Source organism: Parambassis ranga, chromosome 21 (genome assembly GCF_900634625.1).
Source record: "Parambassis ranga chromosome 21, fParRan2.1, whole genome shotgun sequence".
Lineage (NCBI taxonomy): Eukaryota > Metazoa > Chordata > Actinopteri > Ambassidae > Parambassis > Parambassis ranga.
Genome location: NC_041041.1, coordinates 272,236 through 291,955, shown reverse-complemented (window position 1 = coordinate 291,955; position 19,720 = coordinate 272,236). Strand labels below are relative to the sequence as shown.

At 47.0% G+C, this 19,720-nt stretch overlaps 1 protein-coding gene across 1 annotated transcript in view; it reads right to left on the bottom strand.

The window, feature by feature from the left end:
• Positions 1-19,720, bottom strand: part of ttn.1 (titin, tandem duplicate 1) — a 143,739-nt gene that overhangs the window by 78,978 nt on the left and 45,041 nt on the right. The window contains 41 exon segments of the mRNA XM_028433823.1: positions 9-275; positions 454-723; positions 929-1,097; positions 1,173-1,270; positions 1,420-1,686; positions 1,789-1,912; positions 2,596-2,738; positions 3,046-3,390; positions 3,544-3,810; positions 3,947-4,213; positions 4,328-4,594; positions 4,681-4,807; positions 4,908-5,047; positions 5,202-5,465; positions 5,692-5,958; positions 6,067-6,333; positions 6,496-6,622; positions 6,729-6,868; positions 6,948-7,217; positions 7,356-7,634; positions 7,820-8,218; positions 8,454-8,504; positions 8,922-10,925; positions 11,074-11,109; positions 11,410-11,481; positions 11,628-11,693; positions 15,206-15,286; positions 15,427-15,516; positions 15,674-15,814; positions 16,033-16,110; positions 16,267-16,329; positions 16,654-16,725; positions 16,932-16,988; positions 17,387-17,431; positions 17,521-17,577; positions 17,729-17,755; positions 17,836-17,913; positions 18,305-18,514; positions 18,829-19,096; positions 19,199-19,279; positions 19,499-19,682. Of these exon segments, the coding sequence (XP_028289624.1) occupies positions 9-275; positions 454-723; positions 929-1,097; positions 1,173-1,270; positions 1,420-1,686; positions 1,789-1,912; positions 2,596-2,738; positions 3,046-3,390; positions 3,544-3,810; positions 3,947-4,213; positions 4,328-4,594; positions 4,681-4,807; positions 4,908-5,047; positions 5,202-5,465; positions 5,692-5,958; positions 6,067-6,333; positions 6,496-6,622; positions 6,729-6,868; positions 6,948-7,217; positions 7,356-7,634; positions 7,820-8,218; positions 8,454-8,504; positions 8,922-10,925; positions 11,074-11,109; positions 11,410-11,481; positions 11,628-11,693; positions 15,206-15,286; positions 15,427-15,516; positions 15,674-15,814; positions 16,033-16,110; positions 16,267-16,329; positions 16,654-16,725; positions 16,932-16,988; positions 17,387-17,431; positions 17,521-17,577; positions 17,729-17,755; positions 17,836-17,913; positions 18,305-18,514; positions 18,829-19,096; positions 19,199-19,279; positions 19,499-19,682 (8,525 nt within the window).

The following is a 19,720-nucleotide window of genomic DNA, read 5'->3' as shown; positions in this document are numbered from 1 at the left end:
TATCTTACCGATCACATACAGATCAGCAGAGGCTCTAACATTGCCAATGTGAGCAACATAGCCTCCCTCATCTTTCAGCTTACAGTCTTTCACAATAAGAGCTCTTCTCTTTCCTTCACTAATGATTGTGTATTTGTCTCCAGCTTCAACCTCCTTGTCACCTCTGAACCACTTCACCTCATAGGTATCTTTGGAGACAGAGCAGGCAAACTCGGCCTTCTCACCTTCGACCACCTCCTGGTTCTGAGGACGAGCAATGAACTCAGCGGCCAACTCTGGAACGAAGAGAGAAAGGACAGTGAAGTTAAAATGAAGCTGATATCTGCAGATGGAATGTTAAAATTAAATCAGATTTAGTAAGATCTGTAAACACATTGGCAGATGTAACCTGGGGACTCCCTGACAGACTGATACAGTGAACCCTGCCTGACAAATGACTTTCAGTGTTGTTACCATTCAGTTTGAGGGTGGCGGACGTCCTGACGGTGGGACTCAGCCTGCAGTTGTACTCTCCTGCATCACCCATCCTCAGGTCCTGGATGATCAGGATCCTCTTGCGTCCATCTGTGATGTGCTCATATCGACCGCCTTCTGGAAGTTCTTCGTCTCCTCTGTACCAGGTGACCTCAGCATTGGCCTTTGACACCTCACAGATCATTTTCACACTGTCTGTTTCTGTTCCCTCCACATTGGACAGGTTCTTGGTGAACCGGGCTGCTTCCTCTGAGAAGATACAGAACAGCAACAGAAGCATAGTTACTGTGGCAGAACAGACCAGTGCCCAGCATTGACAGGAATATTCATCATATTCATCTTGTTAATCATTTCAGGACCTGCCAAGACTATAAACATCACCAGCTGCACATGAGATAGAACTCAGTTTGTCTGCCTTGTTTTATGTATTTTGGGCTGGAATGAAGGTTCTCACCAATGACGGTGAGCATGCCAGAGCTCTTGGAGGTTCTGGCATCACATTCGTACTCAGCCTCATCATCAAACACAGATTTGTGGATGATGAGGATCCTCTGGACTCCCTTAGCAATGATTTCGTACTTCTTTCCTTTCCTGATCTCGCTGCCATCCTTGAACCAGCGAACCTTAAACCACAACAACATTAGAGTCAGTCCTACAGGAATCAGGTATGCCACTGTGATTCCAGGCAGCTCTCTCACCTTGGCAGACTCACGAGACACTTCACATTCAAACTTGGCAGATTCCTTCTCTTTGACCTCCACGTCCTGCAGCGGCTTCGTGAACTCGACATGAGGAGCTGTGGACACAAAGGTGACCCGTTACACTGTCTGATTTTATCTATATTTTTCGGATCATGGGGGATTTTTTCCGAGGACTGCTGCTCAGGATCCGGTACACCTGAAACCTTTAAATTAAAGATTGGCTTGTTTTAGGTTTTGTCCTTACGTGTAACCTCCAGGAAGCAGGAGGTCTTGAATTCTTTGGCATCACATGTGTACATCTTGGCATCGTCTGGCGTGCAGTCATGGATGACCAGCGCTCTCTTGCGGCCATCAACGACCATCTCGTACTTCTTGGTCTTACGGATTTCTTGTCCCTCCCTGAACCACTGCACCTCTGCCTTCTCTCTGGACACCTCACACTGCAGTGTGGCCGTGGCTTCCTCCTCCACTGTCTGGTCCTCCAGAGGCTTTGTGAACTCCACTGGTGGCTCTGAGCAGACACACACACACAGACATTTTAACATGTAACAACCAAACACAGACCTGCTCTCCTCGATGCATCCACTGAGCTCGCTGTGTTTGGATGTCTCACCTCTGATGATGAGCTGAGCCTGGGTCTGGAAGTCTTTGGAGGTCAGTTTGACCTCGCCAGCCTCCGTCAGCTTCACATCTCTGATGGTCAGAGTGTGAACACGACCTGCCACCCGAGTCTTCACCTGAAGAGACAAAAACAAACAAACTAAACTCAGACTTGCTGCTGTAACCCCACTGAGCTGAGCTGATGGCTCCACAGCAGAAATGCACAGTGACTCTAACATCTGAACATTTGAACATCTGGGCCGCTACAGTGTGACAGAGCAAGAAGAGTTTGTCAGGGTAACGTTTGTTTAGAATGGATATATATTCTTGACTTTAACCACTTTTTCTCCAGGTGACATCAGTCTGGTTTTTAATACAAATCTTCTTTCACTTTTAGAAAATGTTTAAAAAAATGTTGGTTTGGTTCCAATCCTGCAGTGTGGTCTGTGGTCGGAAGTGAATGTCACACAGGCTGTGTCTCTAAGTGTTACAGATAACAGCAGCTCTCTTATCTCTGCTTATTTTTAGCAGTCTCACGCCACACTGAAAAAAGTCAGCAGCAACTTTTTAAAGTGGACAAATCAGCTTTTGTTCTTCTTTAAGTTTTTTGTTGAGTCTGAATGAAAAAAACAAACAAACACACAGCAGAGTTCTGAACGTACGCTTTTAAACTAAACTGCAGATTTTTTTTATTTTTTATTTTTTTTACTGACTTTTCTTTATTCCAAACATTCTGGCAAATGTTACACGTCCTTTTATTTGGAAGCTGAATGTTTCTGCAGGTTCTGCAGGAATTTCAGCCTGATGTGAGCTGACTCACCCGCTCACTGGCCTCCATCTTCTGTCCCCCCAGGAACCATTCCACCACGATGCCTTCATAGGACAGCTCGCACTCGAAGGTCGCCGTCTCTCCGGCCGTCACCGTCACATCCTTCAGAGGACGCATTAGGCCGATGGACCGAGCTGAAGAAGAAGAGGACATGGTCTACTTCTTCAACATACACACACAACTGACAACTGCTGAGCGCCCTCAAGAGAAGCAGCAGAGACATGTTCCTGCTCCTCCAATCAGAGCAGCCCCTCTTTAGATAAAGTCTGAGGATCTTAAAATAACTGCAGCACCTGATTGGCTGAAAACACTGACATGACTCTGACTTTCTATCCTTACAATCACAGATTACACTGAAAATATTCACATTGATACTTATTGTTTTGTTAAACTGTTGATGAACAGTGACTGAGGAGTAAACACAAAGGGTTAATGTCTCACCCTTCACTCTGAGCTGAGCGGTGGACTTGGCGTTGGCTGCTGAGAAATCGACACCTCCTGCCATGTCCATACGGACGTTATAGAGGATCATCATGTGTCTCTTTCCTTCTTCCTTAATCTCAACATCCTAAAGCACACGGAGGATGTCGGTTAGTCTTTGTCAGAGTGAGGATTTAAAAACAACCTGCAGGTCCAGCAGAGGTACCGCAGACTGGTGCAGAGCCTCTCCCTTCAGCTTCCAGTTCCCGTGGACGTCCTCTTCAGAAATTTCGGTCTCAAACTTGGCTGTCTCCGTCTCTGTGACCTCCACACTGTACAGCGGTCGTACAACCTTGATGTCACGCTCTGCAGAGAAGGAAGACCAAATCTGTGCTGTAATCCTTTGATCTAAATGGGGCTATATCCCCGACATGGACTACACTCCACATCACACTTTTAGCTATTCAGAAAAAAAGTGTGGCTGCTTTTAAACTGACTGTAAAAAAACTGAGTTTTTACCCTCTATGTTGAGGTTGGCTGTGGTTTTGTCTGAACCACAGTCACAGGTGTACGCTCCGATGTTGCCCTTCTCTGCCTTCCTGACTGTCAGGATGCGCTTCTTGCCATCGGTGCTGATGGCAATGTTCTTGGAGGGAGTGATCTCCTTCCCATCCTTAAACCATTTGACGTCAGCGATGGCTTTGCTCAGTTCACAGACCAGCTTCACCTCGTCCTTCTCCACCGCTGTGTAGTTCTGCAGCTTGGTGGTGAAGTAAAGGTCGCCCTCTGCAGAGAAGGAAACAGATTCAGAAAATGAAATGAAATGAATCTTCAGGTAATTTCTGCCCAGTTACACATTCAAAGGATGAACAAACAAACAAGAGAAAGTTTCATGTGCAAATGCTTTGGAGGTGACACCGACCGATGACAGTCAGCATGGCAGTCATCGTCTTGTCCATGGCCTCCACTCTGATCATGGAGGTGTCATCGATAGTGACCTCCTTGAAGGCTAGCGTGTGGACCTTTTTTTGATCCGCCATGTGGACCACCTTGCTGGGGTGCAGACGCACATCGTTTTTGTACCAGACCACAGAGATGTTATCGTGGGAGAGCTCCACGCTGAATTCGGCCGTCTCGCGCTCCTTCACCGTCACATCCTTGATTGGTTTGACAAACTCCAGCCGAATACCTGCCGCAGGAAACAGCACACACATACTCAGCATATACAAGATGTTTATGGAAGAAGTTCCTCTCTGCAATATTACTTTATTACAGCTGATCAGTTTAACTAAGATTGGCTTACCTTGTATGACCAGTTTGCCAGTCGTCCTCTTGTCCTCGGCCTCAAACATGTACTTTGCCTCATCATCGTAGGCGGAAGCTCGGATCACCAGAACGTACGTTTTTCCCTCCTGCATCATCTCGTACTTGTCATCGCTCTTCAGCTCCTGCGAGCCTTTCAGCCAGCGGAAAGTCTTTGGTGGTCTCGACAACTCAACCTCAAATCTGGCATTATCCTTCTCATACACCTGAACGTCACTGAGCGACGTGAGGAAGTTCAGAGGAAGTTCTTAAAGGAGACAACAGGGAACGCGTTAGACAGTTAGTAGGCTCAAAGACAGGTTTGATGATCAGGACCTTGTGCTGCTGGTTTACCTTTGACTTTCAGGTTGGCAGAACACTTAGCGTTAGCAGCAGCATATGACACCTCGCCGGTCATGGAGACCTTGCAGTTGTAGAGGATCAGCGTGTGCTTTGCTCCCTCCTCGATGATGTCAACATCCTGTCAGATAAGAAAAATGCTGACTGATGTGTAGAGGCTCTTTCACATGTTACAGTGTAATGGGAGTGAAGCTTAAATGTCCAGCTGTGCTGGTGCTTACAGAGGAAGGACTGAGGAGCTCTCCGTTCAGCTTCCACTGGCCGTGGACATCGTCCTCAGAGATCTCCACCTCGAAACGAGCCGTCTCTCCATCAAACAGCTCCACCCCATAAATCGGCCGAACAACCTTGATGTCACGTGCTTGTGGGGTTGAAGATGTATGAATTTTAGAACAGGAAAAAAATGTTCTTCTTCCTGAAATGCTAAATGTCTTCATTTCTTTAAGTAAAACTTTCCAACTGTTTCTTTTTTATCAGTTTCAGAGCAATACAGCTGATTCTTCCATCATGTTTACCTTCAATGTTGATGTTGGCCGAGGTCTTGTCTGTTCCACAGTCACATACATATTTGCCTTTATCATTCTGCTCCACCTTCTTCAGGACCAGAGACCTGCGTGTGCCCTCTGACTTCATGACGACCACCTTGGAGGCGATGATTTCCTTTTCGTTGTGATACCAAATGACAGGGACGTCTTTGCTCAGTTCACAGTCCAGAGTCACCTCATCTTTCTCAGTGGCGGTGTAATCCTGCAGCTTCACCACGAAGATGGCATCGCCCTCTGGAGCAAAGTCAGAACCAGGAGTCAGACAGACAGCTCATGGTAGAGGAGCATGTTTGAATGGAGGACAAGAACATCTCAGACTGGTCTGACTACTTTCATTATAATTTTTTGTAACTCTTCTACCTGGTTGTAACATATGAATGAAACGCATGAGCTTGCTCTGCTGTCTGATAAATCACACCAGCTCTAAATAACAGAGGGAGGAGTGAAAAAAAGCTGTTACCTATGACCGTCAGTTTGGCCGTGGAGTAAATTCCTTTGGCCTCTGCCTTAATTTGGCACGTATCATCTAGAGTCAACTTCCTCATTTCTAGAGTGTGTTTCTTTCCTTCCACGTACGTGAGCACAGTTCGGCTCACGTGGAGTTTGACTTCATTTCGGTACCAAACCACTGGCACGCTCTCGTCAGTCAGCTCAAGATCAAAGCGTACCGTGTTACCTTCTTTGATGGTTTGGTCCTGAAGCGACTGGACAAATTTGAGCCTCACGCCTGGAATACATCGGGTCAGTGCACACAGACAGGTGGGATTGTTGCCACAAACATAAATTGACCACACAAAGGAAACAGGAAGCGTGGGGGCGCCTGTCTGCTACTTACCTTCCACCGTCAGCTGAGCCGTCGATTTTTGGCCCAGCACTTCGATAGTGTACTGAGCCTCATCATCAAACTCACAGCTGTTTATGATCAGCATGTGTTTCTTTCCGTCATCAATGATTTCATATTTAGGGCTCGGGGTGACAATCTCGGCCCCCCTGAACCACATGACCTTTGGCACATCCTTGGTGATTGTGCACTCAAACTTAGCTTGTTTCTTTTCAGGCACAGAAACATCCTTCAGCAGGTCAACAAAGCCCATTTCGATTTCTGGGAGGTGTCAATAATTCGGCAGTTATTTACAAAGCAAAGTCCCAGCCGCCACCTTTCTTACCGTCTTTGTCCTGCAATACCTCCGTTTTCCAAGACCAACAAATGCAGCAACACACACAACATGACAAAGAAGGAAGGTTATGAGTGACAGGTGTGTACCTTTGACGGTGAGCATGGCGCTGGTGACAGCATTCAAAGCCTGATAGGACACTTCGCCAGCCTGATCCAGCTGGACGTTTTTAAGTGTGAGGAAACGCTTCCTGCCCTCAGCCTTAATGTCACAGGTCTGAAAAACAAACAGCAGCTGCACTTGAAACGTTTTCTGCACACACAGTACACACACCGTCACATCTAGACACAATCATAGAGCCCAAATCCTTTGGAACACTTACCGGAGATCTTGTCAGCAGCTGGCCCCGTAGTTTCCATTCACCAGCTACATCATCCTCAGATATTTCAGTGTTAAAGCTGGCCTCCTCCTTCTCAACCACCTCTACACTGGAGAGCGGCTTCAGAATCTCAGCCTCACGCTCTGAAAAAACAGGATTTAACGTCAAACACCTTTAAGGACTTGGTTAACCACTTTAAGATGTGGACGTGTATGAACTGACCTCCCAGTGTCAGCTTGGCCGTGTATCTGCGATCTTCCACCTCGATAGTGTAGTCCGACACATCGCTCGGCTGGCAGTTGTTGATGGTGAGCGTCACATCCTTTCCATCCTTCTTGATCTCCACCTTGTCAGAAGGAGTGAGCTCATTCTCTCCTTTGAGCCACTTCCAGTTGGGAGTGTCCTTGAAGAGCTCACACTTAAATGTAGCCTTGGCCTTTGGTTTCACGTGCTGGTCTCTCAGAGGCTTCACCAGCCAGTCTTTGATAATTTCTGGGGGGGGGGGGGGCATGACAAACTCTGATGAGAGAACTAATCTGAAAAGGTCTGAACTGTCTGAACCTCTAGTCTGTATATCTGGTGACTTGAAGTCAGTTAATGCTCTAAATTTATGTCATGCTGACTGCTTACCAATCACTTTAACGTTGGTCGTAGTCTTGACGTCTTCCTGTTCAGCTACCTCACAGGTGTAGGCTCCAGCATCGTCATCGGTGGAGTTCTGGATGGTCACAGCGTGCTGCATACCGATGACATTAATGGCCAGTTTTCCAGCCTGTTTCTTCAGGACTGTGCCATTACGCCTCCAGACAACATCCCGCTCTTTGTTCAGCTCACAGGTCAGGTACATCGGCTGACCCTTCATACATGTGGTCTCTGGTTCCAGTTCCTTCAGCCATTTCACAGGCAGCTCTGTGTGGAAGGGAAGTCATTTAAAACAGGTCTACAATACAGTAAAGGGTGGTGTCATTTATAAACACTCATACCTGGGTGAAAATGCCAACTGATGCCAAAAAATACATACTTTCAATTCACAGAGCCACTCAAGCTTAAGTCTTAATTCCTTGTTTGTGTGTGTTGGATAAAATCTACTCTACCTTCAACAATGAGCTTGGCTGTGCAGGATATCTCCTTGCCAGCATTCTTGGCCACACAGGTGTATTCACCGGTGTCCGACAGCTGCACATCAATAATGTTCAACTTGCGATCTTTGCCATCAGAGGTGAACTTGTGCTTTGGGCTCTCACGCAAGTTAGTTCCATCTTTCATCCATGAAGTGATGGCAGTGGAGGGCGACACCTCACACTCAAACATGGCTGACGAGCCGATGGACTCGGCCTCCTGCAGCACGATGTCCTGCAGCTTCTTGACAAACTTCAGAGGGACGGCTTTGAGTTTGAATCCTCCAAATGGTTCCTCTGGGGGTGAGGGACCTTTTCCACCAGGCCTCAGACCCCGACCTCTGCCACCATCACCAGGAGATGGAGTTTGTCTCGCTGCAGCAGAGAGAAAGACTCATCCAGTAAGTTTAAAACAAGAGGGAACAGAATGGTCTGTTTAAAGAACAGCTGTAATAAGAGCTGTGCTAAGATGTGCTCAGAAAACAGGACAACATACACAATGAAGAGTAAAGGTTAGGCAATGTGCAGCTAAGCTGCTACCTACCACCTGTGCTCATAACGTAAAACATCACCAAGCAGAGTTTTTAATCGAATGTCAGTAAATTCTCACCCCCGAATCCTCGGCCTCTGCCTTTCGGCGGCTCCTCTGATGGTTTTCCATCTGGACAAGAAACAATAAGATGAGTTCTGAGCTCTGTCTGTGAGAAGTGTGTGTGACAAGGATGTCCATTATTCAACAAGATTTCAGCAATGCTACCAGCAAACATGCTAACCCAAAGACAGATCACATGACAACAGAGACTGTCGTACAATGAAGATGATGAAGATGAGGAGGAAATGAATGGCTGATGCTCAATTCTACAGTAAGACACTGTGAACTCTGATGAAGACAAACACTGACACAGAAGAACAGACTTCAAATGAGGACATGACAGCAGGTGGATGGACAGATGGACAGACATGAACTCTGAATGAACAAAAAGACTGAGAGATTAAAAAAAGATGGGATGAGGATTAGATGGTCATCTGAGATGATGAGGGGCTCCAGAATCATCTGATGGAACAGCCGTCACCTCACCTCGTTTGGCGCCTGGCATGCCTGGAGTCTCCACTGCCCCATCCACACCTTCACCCTCCCAGTCCTCTGGTGGAACCAGTTCCCAGCCCCAGGCCTCCTCTTCCTCATCACCCTCCATTTCTTCAGCCTCATCTTCAAACACCTCCTCCTCAGGTTGGGTTGTCACTCTCTTCATCTGCACAGCTCCAGGAGAGACCTCCTTCACCAGCGGAATGTGTCCTGTTCCCAGCAGTTTCTCCTCTGCCTCCTTAGGTGAAGGTTTCTTGGGGACATGTTTGAGTGTCACAGCCTCAGTGGAGTCTTTGGGTGAGATGGATTGGGGAGTCCTTTTTAGTCCTTTTTCAGCGCTGGGCTTCTTCTCGGTGGGGACTTGCTGCTGTTCCTTTGGTTTTTCAGCTTTGGGTGATGGGGTCTTTTTCAGCTCAACCTTTTTGAGCTGCTGCATGGGTTTAAGGAGCGTTTCCACCTCTGCCTTTTCCTTACTGACTCTGGGTGACGGAGTCTTCTGGATTGCAAGACCTTTCTTCAGGGCATCTGTTTGTTTTGGTGGGAGCTCCTTCTCTGGAGGACCTCCTGGAGGACTGCGCTTCTTGCCTGGAGCAGCTAGTATCTCCTGAGGTTTCTCATCCTCTTGTTGTGGTGTTGTGGTCTTTTCAGCTTTCCTAAGCTGTTGTTCATGTAGCTCTTTGGTAGGTTCATCTCTTAGAGTTTGGACCTTGGAGTCCAGAGGCTTCTGCTTCTCTTCTACTGAAGCTGTTTGTGGCTTTGGTTCTGGCTTGGTTAATTTGGTGAAAGGCTTCAACACAGCCTGCTCTTTCTCCTTATCTGGTGTTGGGATCAGTTTAGGTTTTCTTTGAAGCTCGTCCACAGCTGGTGTTTCCTTTTCTTTGGATATCTGAGCATGATCTTTCTTCTGTGGGAGTTCCTTCTGTGCTTTGCTTCCATCTGTTGTTGTGTCTGGGCTGGTCAGGGTTACATCTGGTTTGTGTTTTATTGCAGCAGTGGGTTGATCTCTCTGTGGCATCTCGCCTCTTTTAAACTGCAGATGCTCAGGATCCGTCTTTGCCGCTGCCTCTTTTTTTTCTTTTGGAGGTTCAGCTGCTTCTTTTTTCTGAGGTTTGTCAAAAGGTTTCAGTGTCACTACTTCTTGCTCTTCATTCTTCTTAGGGAGTTTTTTGATTTTCTTTTTGGTTAAATCCGGCTCTGGTTCTTCACCTCTCTGTGCTTTCAGGGTTTTTATCCATGGTGACTTCTCTTCGGCCTCTAACGTGTCAGGTTCCTGTATGTGGCCGAGCTCTGACATCTCTTCACTGGCACTAAAGACTCGCTCAGTTCTGCTGAGCATCACAACCTCTCGGTCCTCTCGGTCATGAAGCTTCTGAATTGTTAGTTCTGCATTATAGTGCTTTATCACCTCAGCTGTATGAGTTATGACTGCCCTCTGGGGTTCTTTGGGCTCAGTCGGCATCTTTTTGAGTTGGATCTTTTGTGGTTCTTCTTCTGGCATCCTTTGTTTTTCAAATGGCTTCAGTCTGATGGATTCTTTCTGCTCGTCTGCTTGTGGCAGTTTACGGATTTTCTTCTTGTCCATACTCGGTGCTTCAGCTTCTGTTTTTTCTTGTTGTTTTGAGGGTCTCGTCCATCCTTCACTTTCTATGGTTTGTACAACTGCAGCTTTTTCCTCCAAATGACCAAACTGAATCATTTCCTCCTCTGCAGTGAAGACTCGTTCAGTTCTGCCGAGTGTCACCAGCTCTCGATCCTCTCTGTCATGAAGTCTGTGGACTGTTAGTTCTGGATCGTGGTGTCTCGTCACTTCCGCTTTTTGAGTCACGATCTGTTTCTCAGGCTCTGAAGGTTTAACTGGAACCTTTTTCAGTGTAATGACCTCTGGCTCTGGCTCTTTCTCTCTGGGTATTCTGCTGAACTTACTCTTCAGTTTCAAGGATTCTGGAGTTTTTACCTCCTGAAGAGGAATCTTACCCTTTTGCTTGGGAGTTGGTGCTGTAGTTGAGGCAGTAAACACAGCTTTTATAACACTCACATAAAGACAGGGAAAACACAACATATATTTGTCACAACGTAGAACTTACACACCACTTATACAGCTCAACAAACACTAAAGAGAATATACAAAACCGGTTCTATATACCTTTAGTGGGTCCAGGTGCTGAAACTGGTTCTTTGTCTGAAAGAATTGACACAAGATGCACATAAGTATACACAGCACAACAGACAACAGGCCCCAACAAAGCCAGTGAAGGTGAAGCATTATTTTAAGAGGAGTTAAAAAAGTGGCATTTGTTTTTATAGATTAAAGTGGACTTTCACAGTCATCAGATGCTGTTAACATGAAAGAGGGGGGCTGCATTAGACACTGACAGCAGACTGTTTCATATCAAAGAGTGAAGCAGACCATTTGCTTCAGCATGGAGCACAAAGAAAAGAGACGGTTATGAATGTATGAGAGATGAGGAAGAGATGTTACCTTCAGCCTGAGAGAGTTCCTCTGACACGGGAGAGGCCTCCGCCTTCACAGGTCTTTTCTCTGCTGGTCCAGCTACAAGAATGCCAACTGAGTTAATGACTGACTTGCAAAGATCTGTCAACAAGCAACAGCTGACAGAAAAGCACTCCATACTTAAAGAATTCACTGTTGTTATGACCAACAGATTTCAGTGAGGAAAGACAAACAGAAGAAACTACCTGCAGGAGGAACAACTTCTGGTGGCATTGCTGGTGGAGACGGCTTCTTTTCCTCCGGAGGAGACACTTGAAGTTTAAGATACCAAAAGTCACAAGCAAGACAGAACAAGGATGACAGAAATAGTAGAACAGAACACATGGAAAAACACAGACATCCAAAACCAACACAGCCAGAGGAGAGAAGGAGCTACCTGCAGGAGGAGCCGAGGGCTTTGCTGCTGCTGCTGAAGGTTCCTTCTCCTCTGCAGACACAAGAGGCCAAAGATACCAAGTCAACAACTTGGTCCATGAACACACAGACACCCGCCTTGAAACAATGCACAACCACACAAAAGACAACAAAACACACAGTTACCAGCAAGACACAGAACCAAGAGAAGAGTCTACCTGCAGGAGGAGCATGAGGAGCAGGAGGAGGTGAAGGCTTGGCTGCTGGTGCAGAAGGTATAGTCTCCTCTGGGGGGGAAATACAAGAGGTCCAGGTCATGACCAAGAAACCAACACACACGGTCAGAACACACTGACACAACTTTAAACTTGTGACGACAATTCAGACAAAACACAAGAGGTCGTAAAGAGGAAACATGGCTGTTGACATGACTGAAGATCCGTCAGCAAAGATGAAGTGAACAGTCTACCTGCAAGAGGAGTGACTGTCTGAGCAGGAACACGAGGAGCAGGAGGAGGTGAGGGCTTTGTCGCAGACCGTTTCTTCTGCTCCGGAGGAGAAACTTTGGGAATACAAGATGGCAGGATCACAACAAAGACAACACGATCAAAGACTGGCTGAAACACTTCAAACGACGGTAGGACACGTGACAGACTGATGTTACAAAAACAGACGGACAGACGGACAGATGAGTTACTGCACATTATGAAGATGTGTGAGTGTGGTAAATATGAGGAGATAAGACGGGGTGGTCTGATGGCGATTGTGAGCCGGCGCAGATCCTTCATGAAAGAATACCTTTATCAAGAGTTTGTTCTTTGTTCTCCTGCAGAGGGGCGGTCTGGAATTTAGGAGCAGGCTTCTCCTGCAGAAGGGTGGTCTGGACGTTAGGAGCAGGTTTCTCCTGCAGAGGGGCGGCCTGGACTTTAGGAGCAGGCTTCTCCTGCAGAGGGGCGGTCAGGACTTTAGGAGCAGGCTTCTCCTGCAGAGGGGCGGCCTGGACTTTAGGAGCAGGCTTCTCCTGCAGAGGGGCGGCCTGGACCTGCAGAGGGGCGGCCTGGACCTGCAGAGGGGCGGCCTGGACTTTAGGAGCAGGCTTCTCCTGCAGAGGGGCGGTCAGGACTTTAGGAGCAGGCTTCTCCTGCAGAGGGGCGGCCTGGACTTTAGGAGCAGGCTTCTCCTGCAGAGGGGCGGCCTGGACTTTAGGAGCAGGCTTCTCCTGCAGAGGGGCGGCCTGGACTTTAGGAGCAGGCTTCTCCTGCAGAGGGGCGGCCTGGACTTTAGGAGCAGGCTTCTCCTGCAGAGGGGCGGTCAGAACTTTAGGAGCAGGCTTCTCCTGCAGAGGGGCGGCCTGGACTTTAGGAGCAGGCTTCTCCTGCAGAGGGGCGGCCTGGACTTTAGGAGCAGGCTTCTCCTGCAGAGGGGCGGTCTGGACTTTAGGAGCAGGCTTCTCCTGCAGAGGGGCGGCCTGGACCTGCAGAGGGGCGGCCTGGACTTTAGGAGCAGGCTTCTCCTGCAGAGGGGCGGTCAGGACTTTAGGAGCAGGCTTCTCCTGCAGAGGGGCGGCCTGGACTTTAGGAGCAGGCTTCTCCTGCAGAGGGGCGGCCTGGACTTTAGGAGCAGGCTTCTCCTGCAGAGGGGCGGCCTGGACTTTAGGAGCAGGCTTCTCCTGCAGAGGGGCGGCCTGGACTTTAGGAGCAGGCTTCTCCTGCAGAGGGGCGGCCTGGACTTTAGGAGCAGGTTTCTCCTGCACAGCCAAGGCAGAGCTGCTTTGTGTGAGCAGCACAGCTTCCTCTGTGGGTGGAAGTTCTTCCTGCTTCACAGGTGCAGGAGGATGAGCCTGGAGAGAAGGACAAGTTTGGACAGGAGGTGACACTTCACCATGAGCTGGAACAAACATTGATATGGGGACAATTTTCTCTCCCTCTTCCTCTGACTCATGACCTGGAGCTGAAGCTTTGAGGGGTTCACTGACCTCTCCCCTTAAAAGCTTTTCTTCTGTCTTTGGCCAAGTGTCTGATACAAGATCAGAGGGGCTAGTTCTGGGAAGAAGTCTGACTCCATCTCGTTTGGGTGGGGGTGGAACAGCTTCTTCTAGCTGTGTTTCGGTGGTCTCTCTCTGTCTTATGGAACAGATGTCACTGAGCTTCCTTGCTTGAGCCTCTCCTTCAGGAGGAGAAACGTCCCTCTGCAGTGAAGGGATCATTTCTGGTGATGCTCTGAGGTCCTGACACAAAGGCAAAGAGCGCAGAGACACTCCTGTCTTCTTTCCAACTTCATTGTCATGAGGTTCAGTGTCTTCCTGAGTTCCAGACTTGTATTCAGAGTCTGTCTTCCTGTCTTCCTTCTGATTTTGCCGCCCTTCGTCCTTGCTGTCTTCTCTGGCAGCTCTCAGTATCTCATACTCAGTGAGAGCCTCTTTTCTTTTTCCAGCCACAGCTCTTGTTTTTGTCTGATCTGTCTCTGAGAAGTTTTAAGATTGAAGAGTTGCACCATGAAGCGGTGGCCAAGAGAAAAAACAACACACACACAAAATCAAGACACTTAAACACAAACAGTGCTGTGTGTTTGTAATCTAGTCTTACCCTCACTTCATCACTAAACAAATAAACCTGACCATGCTGACTGTCTCAGACCACCTTTTGCCTTCCAGCATACCTTTGATGGCTGCATCTGCCTCCACCTTTGTTTTTACTTGTGCAGCTGTTTCCTGTGGCGTCTCCCTCTGTGTCACTGTGTGGATAATTCACACGAGGTGGCAAACAGTCAACACACACAACACAGAAACCAACACAAAACCGTGAGATAAGAGTAGGTGTCAGTAAGACTCCCCTCGGCTGGTGTGGCAGGATATCTACCTTGCTGCTGAGGAGGTCTTTTTTGTTGTTGCGAGGTTTCTGCTGTTGCTTCTGTTACTAATTGTGGAGCTTCTGGACATTGCATTGTCTCTTCCTGTGGCTCTGCAAACATTATGTGTGTTTCTGGAACCATCTTTGGTCCTTCCATGACTTTGTTTAATGTTTCTGGAACCTTCCTTGGTTCGGGAGCCACCTGTCCCTCTGGTGTTACTCTTGTGGGTTTTTCTGGAACCTTCCTTGGTTCAGGAGCCACCTGTGCCTCTGGTGTCGCTCTCGTGGGTTTTTCTGGAACCTTCTGTAACACCTCGGCAAACCTTTGTCTTTCCTCCGGTTCTGTGTCAGGAACATACTTCAGTGGCTCTGGCTCATGTTTACCAGGCTGCAGATATGGTTTGTTTGGAGGTTCTAAGACAACTTAGAAGAACATGTGTTTATAAGATCATGATGTGATACTTAAAGTCACACTCTAACGAGTGCTCAGCTTGTTCAAAGAGATTTCATAAAGATTAACATGAAAGTCAAATAGCCCGTTAGCACGGTCTTTGCTGTACCTGTAGCTGGAGCCTTGGGTGGAATAACTGTAGGTGCAGATGGTTGAACTACATGTTCCTCTGGTCTGGGAACATCTTGTACTTAAAAGAACATTATGTACATTTAACCTGAAGGTAATGATGGATGCTAACAGCAAAGATTACACTCTCAACAAGTGAAAAGAGAAGAGAAAACGCAAAAATAAGAAGCAGCACAACTTCAAACGATCAACGATCAATACCTTGAGCTGGAAGACTTTCCAGTCTTGATGTTGTGACCATGACAACAGCTGGTCCACCTACAGTCTCCTCTGGTTTTGGTGCTTCTGGTGCTTTAAAGAACATTTTTACAGTGTGTTTAGTAACTTACTGCTAATCGCAGAGGCTCCACTCTATCGAGTGTTAGAACAACACATAAAACAGAAAACACACACTGCTGAAACAGAAGAAAGAGTGGAAGTGACTGCTGAACAGCAGTGAAGAGTTTACCTCTGGCTTTCGGAACTTCTGGCTTCTTCCTGACAGGCTCCACTTGCTGTGACTCAGGTTCAGACTTAAATTTGGTGTGTGTGGGCTCAGCTGGTTTCTGAGGCTCAGAAGTGACCTTTCTGGGAACTATCTCTGAAGGTTCTTCATGGTAACAGAAAAATGTTACAGTCACTTCACACAAAGAACAGTCTACAAGAGATATAACACAGACAACCACTCAACAGACAGACGACCGCAGTGCTCCTTACACACCGTAAGAACAGCTGAGACTCACATCAGACAACACAGAGCATGCGCCCCTTGTTTTCATGCTACAGAGAGTGCACTCAAAGAGAGTGCTGAGAAGAAACACTCTTTACCTTGTAGAGCTGGAGCTTCTTCCTGCCTAGCCAGCACGCTGACAGTGACCTCACGCTGTGGCTTCTTTGCTTCAGGTACTTTAAAATATTATCATCAATATCAGTTTCCAGAGAACAATGAATGCTACATCAAGATTTTCCATCAGTGGATCTTTAAGAAAAGCAGAAATGTAGACAGAGCAGGTCTAAAGAAAACAACAAAGAGCTGCATGAAGGGCAGCTGTTAGTGGATACCTTTGGCTGGAGGGGCAGCTGCAGGTTTAGAGGGCTCCTCTGGTCTCCTGTAAGCCTCAGGAACTTAAAGGATCAAAAAAGAGTTCATTAAAACGGTAACAGCTGTAGCTCTACCATCTACTCTAATGTACAGAGCTCCAGTGAGGGTTAATGAGAGCCTCAGAGAGGTTAGGTAGCTGACGTGCGAAGATATGAATAAGAGGGATCAAACATGAAAAACAGACGAGACGAAAAACACACCACACATAAAACATTTAAAGTTTGGGAGAAAACAGCTTCTAGAAGCAGCAGGTGGCGTTCAAAGCATTTTTATGGACAAACAAACACGGCTCTGATCAGTGGCTTCAAGCTGTGAGCAGACAGGCTGCCTCTCCAAAGCAAATATACCTTCAGGGACATCTCCTCTGACCTCCACCTGAGTCCTCTCAACAAATTCTTCAACAGGCCGTTTCTCTTCTGCTGAGGGAGAAAACTCAACTTAGAGGGAGAAACCCGACATGACAGGACTGTTTCAGGCCTTTAACCATCCAGAGGATAAAACAAGATCAAAGTACAGACATGGACAGCAACCAGAGAAGGAACATGGAGAACACGGGGAGTGACGGTGAAGACATGTAACAGACAACAAAGATGGCAGTCATTAGAAAGGTGACTGAGGATGATACCTGTGACGGAGTAGCGGACAGAAACCGTCTCTTGGTGGACTGTCTGACTTTGAAGCACTACGGCAAAGCATTCGAAGATAAATGGCTGTTAGAGATCAGATATTTATGTCTGCAGAGTAGGATACATTATTGAACAAACATCCAGATGCTCAGAGAAGGCTCATCATTGAATGTTAAAATTCATAAACCAGAATTCAGATTTTTAAAACAATCACTGGATCCACATTCTGGATGTTTCTTCATGATCCTCCTCTCTGTTCAACAGTCTTCTCTTTGCACCACCTAACGTGTTGATATTTGAGTTATCGGTGAGATTATGGCGGGATTAATAAACCCAAACTGGTCACACGGTTATTTAGGATGAGCATTAAAGAATGACGATGTTACAGTTTGAGATGTTTGAGGTTGATGGATGAACTGAAGATAGTTAGTGTTGAGCTTAAGAGCTGTTGTACCTTCCATTTCAGTTCTCTCCTCGTAGTGATAAAACTCCGAGGAATCTTTTGGTAGAAGAAGAAACGGTGAATATTTCCAGGGAGTTCAGGTGAAGATTAGGAGGATCATATTTTGTACAATTTCCCAGACTCACCTCTGCAGACGACAACAGAAGCTCTCTCTGGAACATGAACTGATGTGTCTGGGACGTCTACAGGTTTGACCACAAATATGTCAGTTAATGTAAAGTTAATTATCTGGGACATAAAAAGATCAGGCTGAAAATAATCTTCACTTCTGAGGGACCCTGAATCTCCACTTATTACACCGACTGTAGCTAAACAGCGAAATGACGGACTCACCCTGAGGAAGCCGTCCTAACTCCATCTCTGTGAATGATATAGTAAACACTGTAATTCCAGCAGCTGACCTGCATCAACCTGATATGTCTGCTGTCAGTCATACAGACCTTTGCCTGAAAGGTAGAGCTCGGCTGTGCTTCGAGCTTCTCCCATCGGCTCTAGACGAGCGATCACAGAGTACGCCCCTGGCGAGTGGAGACATTGTGATGATGTTTAGTTCACATGTTCAGTCCTGTGTGTAAAGGCTCACTCACACCCTCAGAAACAGGATGATCAGCATCTGGTAGCCCAGTAAAGACTCTGTGAACTCTTCAGACTCTTCATGTGGTTCCAGACAGCGAGCGGGTGTGAGCGCTCCTTTACTCTTATGTTTCACATCTTTTTATTTCATATTCCCGTTTTTTTTTTCTACATGTTTTTATCATATTGTGAGTGGCTAACAGCTCCCTGCTGTCGTTTTGTCAACTGCCTAGATTGTGCATAAGTTGTTTAATAAATAAACAAAAGAAGATAACTGTTGCTCGGAGGAGTAGGATGTAGTAAAGGACATTTTTAGAGGAAAGTTTTTTAACAAACCTTCGTCCTCTGCTGTAACGTTGCAGATGGTCATATAGTGCCGTCGGCCTTTCGTCCTGAAGTTATATTTTGGGCTTTCTGTAAGCTCCCATGAGTCTTTGTACCATGTGACCTTGGCGTTGTCGAAGGACAACTCGCACTCGAAGGTGGCAGAGTGGTGTTCACTGACCTCGATGCTTCGGATGCATTTAGTGAACTGTATCTGGTCAGCTAAAACCAGACAATGACAGTTAACTTCTGCTTTGATATAACGAGATTCATTAATGATTATCTGTGATCTGACATTATTGATCAGATGCTGAAGAGCCCTGTTTGAAGATTTGTGTTGTTTGGGGCACACAAAATAAGAAACACACAACAGGACACAGAAAGAACATCCACGGGAGAACCAGCAGGTTCAAAGAGGTCAGTCCATGTTGGGTTAGTTCTGCCGTGTACCGCCTACCTGACTAGTAGGCAGCTCCTGATAATAAAATAGAAGGGTGGGACATGAAGGCATAACAGACACACAGGCAGACACTTACCTGTGATGTTGAGTTTGGCGTTGGAGATGTGGGGACCACACACCACCCGGTAGTTGCCCTGATCGTTGGACTGGCAGTTCTTGATCTTCAGATAATGGCGGTCACCCACGCTGCTGATCTCATACTTGTCACTGTTGTCCAGTTTCTGTGTGCCCTTGTACCAGGTCAGAGTGATCTCTGGGTAGTTGATTCTGATCTGGCACTCAAAGGTGGCGCTCTGGTTCTCAGCAGTCGTCTGGTCTGCGATGTCTTCCATAACAGTGACGGGCTAAGGACAAAAGCTCGGTTCAAACTGTTCCGACACTTTGGCCATGTGGTGACGTGACATCTTCCACACACAGATCTGCCTTCATGTGAAGTTTTGTTTTACCTCTGTGCCTACACGTCCCTCCAGTTGCTGGATCAGCCGGGCCATGTCCTCCTCTTCAACCCGGCCACCACGCTCCACCTCCTGCAGGAAGGACAGCACACAGTCTGAGTCTGTTTCTCTTTAGTTTACCATGAATGAAGTGAAATGAAATGCTGCTTATTGGATTATTTGGAGTGGCTTTAGTTTGGATCATAAACTGTATTTTTTGTTGTTGCTGTTCTAGAAAATGTGTTCAGCAGAAACATGTTGACCGCCATATTTAAATCCAACCACAGCAGGCAGAGCATCTGCCATTCTTACTGCCTTTCCGCTCTCCATCTCCTTCTCCCTCTTCAGGAACTCCACAGCCTGCAGGATGGCACGGTAGTCGTGGATGCCATGTTCCCGCAGGATCCTCTCATAGTCTTTGGGATCGTGACCTCTGAGTAGCCCCACAATATCAATCTCTCCTTCTTTCTTGGGACTCTTCTGCTTGGATGGAGTCCTGAAAATATATCAAACACATGTAGAAGTCTTTCATAA